Raw genomic sequence first — 10,198 nt, forward strand, 5'->3', positions numbered from 1 at the left:
TCAGGCCAAATAAGATCGGTTCTTAATAGAAAAGTATTTTCCCAAGCAGAGTTACAAGCCTTAAAAGAAGAAGTGGCACCACACAAACAACCGCATTCCGCCATACAGGAAGTTGTAGAGGAAAGTGCTGAAGACAAACGAGAAACCGTGACAACTCTTCTCACCGAGGACGAAAACGTCCCAGCGGTTAACGAACTTCACTCCCAATTTGAAGAAAAATAAATAATTTTTAAATTCCTCTCGTATTAATTGTGCAGACCTACACTTCTGTTACTTCCTTGTTGTGGAAGCTTTTCTAATAAATTTGCTATAATTTTATCTTGAGATATCTCTGTGTAATTTTTCCAATTTTCTGTAGCCAGATAATTATGAAGAGCAACACATGCTAAAGTAATAATTTCAACTTTTTCTGCGTTTAAATTAATAGGGTTTAAAAGAATTTTGAACCTATTTGCTAAAATTCCAAATGCACTCTCGATAATTCGACGAGCTCTGGAAAGCCTGTAGTTGAAAACTTTTTGTTCATATGTTAACCCACGACATGGAAAAGGTTTCATTATTCTTGCAGAAAGGGGGAAAGCATCGTCTGCCACAATCACATACGGAACTTCCAACATTCGTCCAGGCAGTGGTCTATTTAGTGGAAAGAGTAAATTCCCTGAAGACATGGCTTTAAACAAACCACTTTCTCTAAAAACTCCACAATCACTTGTCCTTCCGTTTACTCCTACGTTACAGTAAATGAATTTGTATTTTGCATCTGCCATAGCTAAAAGAACAATGGAGTGATCACCCTTATAATTGTAATAGTAAGATCCTGCTGAAATGGGTGCTCTAAATTTTATATGTCGTCCATCTAAAGCTTCAACGCAATTAGGAAACTGCCATAATTCATCAAATTCTTCGGCTATACTCAACCAATCTTTTCGATCTGGTGTCTACAAAAACAGAAAACGTAATATTACATCATATAGGTATACATAAAGTTTGGAATTATAAATTTGGTATATGTATGTTGACGTCCATTTTTTTTGGCTGGAGCACTTTAAGTTTGTAACGTTTTTAGTTCGTTACATGTCTTTGTATATGATATATGATGTCTGGCGTATCATCACCGGATTCCCCATCGTTCAGGCCGGATAATTTAATTAACGCGCTTGGCGTAATTTTTACGTTCTCTAGTCCACAACCCTGTTATCGTTTGATACAACCCTGTTATCGCTCTGTGGAGCGCTGTCAACATCGCTTCTGTTAACTCTCTCCGTGCTTAACTTCACTTGGCTTTGACCGTCCGACTGTCACCGTCAAAAAAATCCTTGCTTCGAGAAACTGCAATTATAAAAATCTTGCTGTATAATTTGAATCAGCTGCTATTTCGAAGTTACAGGTAAAAATGAGATATTATCTTTTTGATTCGTTATTATTACTGCGTATTTTAGGGTAGAGTTTTGGATGTCCCAACCTAACTTGTATTTGTATTTTGCTGGCACGTTGGCATCCCTTTTCTTTTGTCCTCCAGAATGTCACATGGAAGAAAGGACATGTTCTTTATTATTTAGTGAGCCCTCGGAAGTAATTCGAGGTAGGTTCATTTTGTTTATTAGACCTTGTTTGATTTTAAACAAGAGTTTCGTATTTTTAGGGTCCAAGGTACGGACCCTAAAACGGTACGGTAATTGCAGTACGGATCTCCAAGGTACAGGCATTATCCAAGGTCCTAGTAGTGTTCCAAGGTACGGGTAGTGTTCCCTTGTACCATTATCTTATGGACGGATGTCCCGTGGACGAGTGTCCCCAGCAGGAGTGATTTATCTTACATATAAAGTGCCCCAGCGTGGATGTAGCTTGAGCCCCATGCTGCTTCGTTCCCATCTATAAGCCAGTTAGTAGTTACGGCTGTATCAATTCATGGTGTCCTCATTCTGGCCCCTTTTGTTGTATTGATGGCCGAGTGCAGAGATGCGAGACCACCTCACGCTGTTACTCTTCGAAACAGGATTGCCTCAAGAACAGCTAAGTGTAGATTTAGGTTCTGATTTTCAGTCAATTTTCAGTCTTAGCTTAATAACGTACATTTTGAATAATATCGTACAGACTATATTTAGTGGTTAGATTATTAAGAACATTTATGTCGATTTAGTAGTTACAATATGATTTAGATCTTAGGTTTCATTACATTACGCCTTGTAATAGTATTTAACCACTATAATAATTATTAAAATTGTACAATGCTATTTACCATCAGAATTCATCATGAATAAATATAGCCATTAGTTTTAAGTAATATACAACTGTGTTTTTCTTTCTCTGTACATGCCTGGCGCCCAATATCTATTTTTTTGTTTATTGTTATTAATTAGTTTTTTTTCCAGTGAAATACCTTGTCCATATGGCAACACAGTGCGTCGAATTAACTGAAATCCGGGCTTGATCCGGGTAATTGGATGTAGTTGGCAATACCTGCCGGCGGTTCTCAAAATGTTGCGATTATTTTTTTAAATTTTCAAAGTTAAATAACTCAGTTATTTTCAATTTATTTTAAAAATGGTAAAGAGAAAATATGTTTATTTTCACCAGATCTACCACCTCTTAAAATATCTGCACTCATTTCTGGGACACCCTGTATATAGCATGACACACTTCTGGTACAAATCTGGATATGGTTGATTCATGAATACGTGTGCTGTACATCAGGGATCTATAAGATTCCCCAGTTGCTAGAAAACGAAGAGTTGTTTCAAGTCTGAAATTAAGATATATAAAGGGTAAATTCTTATTAGCAATGAAAATTATTGAAATATTGTTTGGACTTACTTGCTTCTAGCAGATAAACAGTCACGCATAAAAGTATCTTGTTTTTTTATATGATGTTCAACCAAATTCAGCAGCTTCAGTTCTTAAATTTAAGTCCCGTGTCAAAAGGTCCTTACTTTCATATTTTTCCTTTTCCAGTGAGTACCCATTAGTTAATTTATTAGACACATGTAACCCTCAACTTTGCTGTTTACTTGCTAATTTCTCAATATAGTCCCATTTAATTTCACTCATTAATCCTAGAACCACAAGGTGAAAAAAAAAAGAAAAAATTCCACAAGGTGGGGTCGCGGGCGACCCATTTTATTGTATTTTATTTCGTAAAGAAAAAACAAGGTGATAACAATTTTTAAGCTAAATATGTTAAGTTCATTTATTTTGTAACATAAAATATAGATGAGAACTAAAACAAAAAGACAAAAGTATACAGGGTGGATGAAAAAAAAAGTTTAATTTTTTGTAGTATCCTTCATAAACTAACACATATTTAAAAAAAAAGAAAACTAAAATACAAACGGGTATTAGTTTAGTATTTACAGTCTTCACAAATGCTGAACTGATGTTCTGCACACATATTTTTGGCACAATGAACACAAACATGAGACCCTTTTCTATCGCGTTTTCTTGGATAGAAATCACATCGGCGAGGCCCTTTCTGAATATTTGCTACCGGTTGTTGTTCGTCTGGATATCCTAAGTAATTTTGAATAGATTGCCTTAACTTTTTCGAAAGTTTGGGATTAGCTGCTCTTTGTTTCATGTGATCCTTTAATAGTAAATCAGCTAAAGACTTTATAAATGTAGATCGGGAAAATATTTCATTAAAATGTTTGTGTTTATACAAAATCATTGCATTTATTGCTCCCCCATCTAACATACCATAAAAATATCTTAGTGGCCATCTTCTTGTCTTTCTAGCAACTGTCTTTGAATGGCAAAGCTGATCGAAAGTATCAACACCTGCTTTTGTACTATTATAGAACAAGATTATTCCGGTTTACTCGTAGCTTGGTCAACATTATCGTGAGAATGCATGGAACGTATTAGGATAACGCATTTGTTTCGTTTTGGGACATGTGAAACAAGGGTCAACTTTTTAAGAGTAAATGCAAAGGCTGATGACGGAATTTGGGAATGCTTCGTTTCCAGACATTGAGGTGGTATTTCCCTTTTATTTTTGCGAAGGGTTCCAACCATCGTTAAACCCTTTTCCAGTAGTTTTTCAGTCAATTCACACGAGGTAAACCAATTGTCCATGGTTATATTGCGATTTGTACCCTGAATATTTTCCGTCAGTTTCAATACATATTGCGTTGGAATTGACCCATTCTGCGGATCTCGCTGCTCTTTTCCAATATAGGGCACAGCAGAGCACATGTACGTTGTTTTGGCATCGCACACCATTATCACTTTCATACCATACTTGTCAGGCTTGCTGGGAATATACATTTTGAAGGGGCATCTTCCTCTGAGCAGTTATCTATAGTTAAATACTCTGAAGGAGTATAATTATTCTGACAACCTTGAATAAATATGTCCCATATTTCTCTTATAGGAGCAAATTTATCTAGAGCTTTACGCTCTGGACGAGTGGTTTTATCATCGAAACGTAAACAATTTATTAAAAATTCGAAGCGGTTTTTTGACATGGTACATCTAAAAATCGCAATATCGAATTTTTCAGACCACATATCTGTTAAAGAAAGATGGACGTTTTTCAAAACACCAGCAAAATAGAGTAATCCAAACAACGCTAGAAGCTCAGTTGTGTCTGTTTCTTGTGTGTAATATTGATCAGCGGTGAATTTTGCTTTAGGAACCTCAATTTTTTTATTTGTGTTAACTAAAATTATTTCAATAAGTTCTTCAGGAAAAAAAAGGTGCCAAAATTCTTTAATACTATTTTTAGTTTTAGCTTCTCCCTTTGGACCAGGTAGATCAAGGACAATATTCTTTTTTGAAGCTCTTCTCCGCTTGGAAATCAAAGGTTGAGCGAACCAAACATAATTATTTTTGCCCAATAACTTCGGAAGGTCGCGGTCGTGTTGTTGGACATCCATTTCCATAGCGTTTTGATAATAATTATCGACTAACATCTCCATCAGCCTCATTTTGCGATTCTCTTGGATCAAATTCGTCTTCAATATGATCGTCCGGTAATAAATTGTCCTCATCTTCACTGCAACTTACATCTAGACAGTTTGCTTCTATATGACTATCACTTTCATAGAGAGCTTTCCACAGTTCTTCTTTAGTTAGAGAACGTTTGTTTGGGTCCATATTGATATTCTAATTAACAAAAAAACTCGATAAGCCAATTTAAGAATAATATTAAACAAACTTACTTACACAAAACTTGCTGCGATAATCACAAGGTGGGGTCAAAATCTGAAAAAAAAACACGTGCAAATTCAACTAAAAGTGGACTAATTTAAAAACGCACACATACACTCTCGAGCATCAATCAGTACTGAAGGTAGACAAGCGCACCTCTGTAGTTCCAAAACAACAGCGCGCAGGTCTAAAAATATATGTGCCAGGGTCGCCGGCAACCCCACCTTGTGGTTCTAGGGTTAATATCCCTAAGACCATCTACAAAAGCCATACAATGCATAACAAGCTTTATCGTGTGATATGGATCTAAAGTTAACAAAAACTGATTTTTTTGTTTTTTTTTCGTGCGAAAATTTTTTTTGTCATTATTGAAATCCGCCCCTAATTGTTTTGCGACATGGAAATTTGTTTGTAACTTATTAGTGAAATGTGTATACTGCCCTCCTAACTAACAAAGCAGTATCTCGACTTTATTGATATTGAGTTAATAACCTTTTAAAGTTTTTTTCCTGGGCGAGCAGGTAAACAAACATGTAAAATTCTACGACTAAGTATAATAATGGATGATCACTTTTTCTAACTACTCTGATATTAGAAATTGATTTAATCAAATAATTTAATCAAAAATAGGCTGTTACTGCGTTTTAGTGTAGTATATGGAATTCAAAATTTGTTTTGGTGCTAGTCAGTTTTGCAGTATTGTAAAAATTTGGGAGTTACTGCGTTGTAGACTAGCGACATGGAATAAAAAAGAGGGATGCTGCAATATTAGTGCCTACGACAAAAACAAATGAAAGTCAAAATGATATAATTAGTGAAATAATAATTGTGCACATAATTTATTGAATAATTCTGTCATTAAAAATTAATTATTCCTTATCGTCTTCATATTTTCTTGTAGTCCTAAGATACTGGAACAGAATGGTCATCGACCCTAAAGACTGTTCTATCGAGGATCTTTTCTCTGGTGGAAATGTGCAACCTTCTAAGAGGATGTGTTAGCCTCCGTGTACTCCATACCTCTCAACCATAAATGTTTTAGTTCTTCGCTCTTCTTTACCCACTGACATTTGAGCATGTCCGAGTCTTAATTCTTTCTAACGCAACCCGTATCCGGTAATGAAGTTAAGATCAGGACCCATCGTGCCAAACCAATTAGAGGGATCTCCCATAGGAAATTTCTTGTACTCTAACCCATGTTTCTGGAAAGTGGTTCTCACAATATTGGTTGCAGTTTCAACATTCATGGCATTGTCTATCCCTTTAGAGGTGATTTTGAACCCTGTTTTACTTGCTTTTGTCTTAAGCTCCCACCAGTGGTATTTACTTCTTGCCTTAATATGCTATGTGTGGAGAATAAAATATTAGAGAGCTGGGATGATACATCAAAGTTTAGCATGCCAAGATTTGGGATCTTGAATTGTACAAACAATGAAGCGAAAGCGGAGTTGGCTGCACTTAGGCATCTGATCTTCAAATCTAAATTTAGTTCAATTCTAGGTTTTTTGGTTAGGTTAGAATTTTGGTTAGGTTAGGAAACCTTTCAGTAAAGTCAGGCACACACGTTACATGCGGCTCATAATACTCTTGACAACATATCGGGTAATCCAATGAAAACAAAACGGTCCTTATTGTGTGAAATTACTTATCTTTTAGAAAAACCGTTTTCATGGGGGGCTAGAAGCATTCAACTTTTTTATTTCATTTAGTTAACCAAAATACGGGAACTTCGGGGATGCCAAGCGCCCTTGAACAATTTTTTTTGTAAGTAATCCATTTGTAACACCTCATTAAATGAGAGCAATCATAGATATGAATTATTTCCAATTCATCAACAAGGTGTCTATTATATCCATTCCTAATACTATTTCTAACACGTGTAAGCATTGGTATCATTTTTGAGATAGTTTATAGGTGCAACATTGGTTGTCTCTTGGTCACAAATAGTTGAAATAATTTTTAAACCTGTCTGACGAACACGTCTTACCACATCCTTAACAATCCTAGCTAAATCTACAATTATAGTAGCGCTCTCAGAAATAAAAATAAATTGGCTGTTTCCATTTTTTATGAATACCTTTTAGCATAGAAACTAAAGCATGATCGGCAAAGATTACTCGTTTATCTAAACCAACAAAAACAACTAAACCATCAATATAATCTTTGGAAGGATTGTGGAACCAGGAAATAGTGAAATTTCATTAAACATTAAGACATAATATTTATCTAATTGATTTAGTTTTTTAACTGTCTGTCCTAAATGAAAAAAATGTGAAAGTTTATGCCACAATTAAGGTACGGGTTCACTAATCGGCGTCGGACGGACGCGGAACGCGGTACGCATTGGGAAAAGCGGATGTTTTGTGGATCCTACGTTTACTACCACGGAATATTGGAGTCGGTATCAGCATCTCTCGCTCTCCGCAGTTAGCAAAGTGGTGTTGAAGCAAAAGCGTTATGTCGCTATTGAACGAAAAAGATGTTATAATTATTTGCGTGTTGTCAGAAGAAGAAGCGAACGAACGAAAAAGAAAGAAATGTTGAGTGCATAATATTAATATAAGAAGACCAAGATTGGGGAATATCACAGTTTATTTTGTGATTTAATTCTAGATGAAAGAAAGTTCTTTGAATATTTTCGAATGTCGCACGTTAGATTTGAAGCACTTTTAAATATTTTAAGACAAAGTTTATTTCGACAAAATACACCATTTAGAGAATCTATAGGACCAGAGGAAAGATTGGCAGTCTGTTTAAGGTATGCATGATTTTGAAAATTGATATTTTAAGTACAGTATAATCGCAATAATATAAACACTCACTGATATGGATTACTCAATAATATGAACATTTTCAGTAATATGAATGGATTTTTTGTGCTCATATTATTGAGATTGTACTGTAATAGATTTTTATTTGTTGTTTCAATAATTATTATAACGATGTGTTGGAGGTAATTCTAAGAACAGTGGGGTCTGATAAGGCCAAAAAATAAAAATTATTCTTAAGAAAATCTAATAATGTTTATTAATGAAAAGGAAGTTAACGGCATCGCCGGTTTTACCAGTAGGTATGCAAGGGCTAGCAAAAAAAGGCATTAACAAACAGTCTTACAATCTAAAAAAAACTGATGTGCGGTGGAACTGGCGCTGCCTGAAGATAAAGTTTGGAAGGATTTTGCAAACGGATCAGATCCTTCTAGATTTCCTTGCATGCTGGATGGATCGCAGTTTCGGGACCAAACAGATCACTGTTGGTCGTAGACACCTGGAGTAATGTTTTGTTCGGTTGTCTGCGTATTGGACGGAATGCTGCTTGGAGACAAAAAACGCCTCTACTGGTCGTAGACACCTGGAGAAATGCTTGATTCGGTTGTGGCAGTACTTTCATTCAATAACCTTATTTCGACGTCATTAACTATATTGAATAACTTATTCTTTACCAAAATCTGATCTGATGATGTGGTATTAGCCATACTGACAAAGAATTGCCATATTATTGGTGATATTAGCCATACTGAAAAGAAAGAGTCAGTTAAAGGATGTAGAAGAATGTAGAATGTTTAGAAGGGGAGTTAATCACCGCGACCTTACAGATCTATTGTGTGTTCCCCTTTCTTGAGTTACACTGAACCAAAAGTCTACATAAATACAATGAAAAGTTTTATTGTATTAATGAATTAAATTATTAATTTTGAGCCGATGAACGATTTCATTGGCACAATGAAAAGTAATTCATTAACTCTATGAAACTTAAGTTCATTGATTTGATAAACGCATTCATTGGTACAATGAACTCAAACATTAGTTTAACGAATACTGCTTCATTGTTGTTATGTACGGAGTCATTGTTTTAATGAACATATTTCATTGTTTTAATGAACAGATTTCATTGTTTTAATGAACAGATTTCATTGTTTTAATGAACATATTTCATTGTTTTAATGAACAGATTTCATTGTTTTAATGAACAGATTTCATTGTTTTAATGAATAGATTTTATTGTTTTAATGAACAGATTTCATTGTTTTAATGAATAGATTTCATTGTTTTAATGAACAGATTTCATTGTTTTAATGAACATATTTCATTGTTTTAATGAACAGATTTCATTAATTTAATGTATCTAAATCTTTATATCAATGAACAGTATAATTAATACAATGAAATAATTTCATAACCTATTTAGTTATACATTTAAAGATCGACACTATTAGTTACTCTTGTTATACCGTATGATCGAAAAAAACGGCGTCAGCGATGGCTATGAAATGAATATCGTTGTCATTTTATAATATGTAAAATTATGTGGGAAATGTCATTGATCGTCATTTTCCAGCCAACTGGACGCCGTTTTTATTCGATCATACGGTATTTGTAGGTTGGACCTTGTTTAAGTTAACAAAACTGTATCTTTAGAATGAAATGGTTTAAAAGAGAAAAAGAATGGAACGTTAGGTATTCACGTTATTTGGAAAAATAATTATTTTAACATCTACCGTGTTATACAAATTTCAAAAAGAGGTAATTAACATAAAAAGTAAAAAGTAAAATTAGTCATGGTTTATCGTTCATAACTTCTTTACTTTTAATTCAAATATAATTATTTACTAAACCTTCATGTTTGGAATGTCAACTTGCCAAATATGTGAGAGAAATACAGGTAACTAATTTCTCCTTTTTTTAATTTGTTTCTAATTTCCCAAGATCCCAATTCCCAATTTCCCACAATCTACCTAAAATAATTCTACTATAAATAGATTTGCATGTGAACAAACCCCTAGCTACAAAGTTAACCAAATTACCAATAGTGCCGACTTACTTACGAGCACAATAAATGTTTCGATTAGGGTAATAAAAAATAAGAAACTTTTGCTACAAATTCCACGATCTGTGTTTTATTTTTTACAAGATTAATTGTTTTTTTACTCTCATAATATCATAGCTCCTTAAAGGTAGATTCCCCTTCCTTAAAGGTAGATTCCCACTAGGTATTTGAGAAATATCGATAATGTTTTGGAAAAGGTCAATCTAATAAAAGCAGTTTTTGA

The 10,198-nt window shown here is 34.3% G+C and overlaps 2 protein-coding genes across 2 annotated transcripts; both read right to left on the bottom strand.

Moving 5' to 3' along the window:
- Positions 1 to 245: 245 nt before the first annotated feature.
- LOC115883754 lies at positions 246 to 767 on the bottom strand. The gene has a single exon (XM_030902163.1). It carries the CDS (start codon positions 765 to 767, stop codon positions 246 to 248), a length of 522 nt encoding a protein of 173 aa, XP_030758023.1.
- A 3,034-nt stretch (positions 768 to 3,801) lies between these two features.
- LOC115883755 (piggyBac transposable element-derived protein 4-like) lies at positions 3,802 to 4,263 on the bottom strand. Its single transcript, XM_030902164.1, has one exon. It carries the CDS (start codon positions 4,261 to 4,263, stop codon positions 3,802 to 3,804), a length of 462 nt encoding a protein of 153 aa, XP_030758024.1.
- Between the last annotated feature and the right edge of the window lie 5,935 nt (positions 4,264 to 10,198).

This window comes from Sitophilus oryzae, unplaced genomic scaffold (assembly GCF_002938485.1).
Source record: "Sitophilus oryzae breed Bouriz unplaced genomic scaffold, Soryzae_2.0 scaffold_1977_pilon_pilon, whole genome shotgun sequence".
Lineage (NCBI taxonomy): Eukaryota > Metazoa > Arthropoda > Insecta > Coleoptera > Curculionidae > Sitophilus > Sitophilus oryzae.

Excerpts from the sequence above, each read along its gene's own strand:
- LOC115883755 (XM_030902164.1), bottom strand. The coding sequence starts at position 4,263 with ATGTATATTCCCAGCAAGCCTGACAAGTATGGTATGAAAGTGATAATG.
- LOC115883754 (XM_030902163.1), bottom strand. The coding sequence starts at position 767 with ATGGCAGATGCAAAATACAAATTCATTTACTGTAACGTAGGAGTAAAC.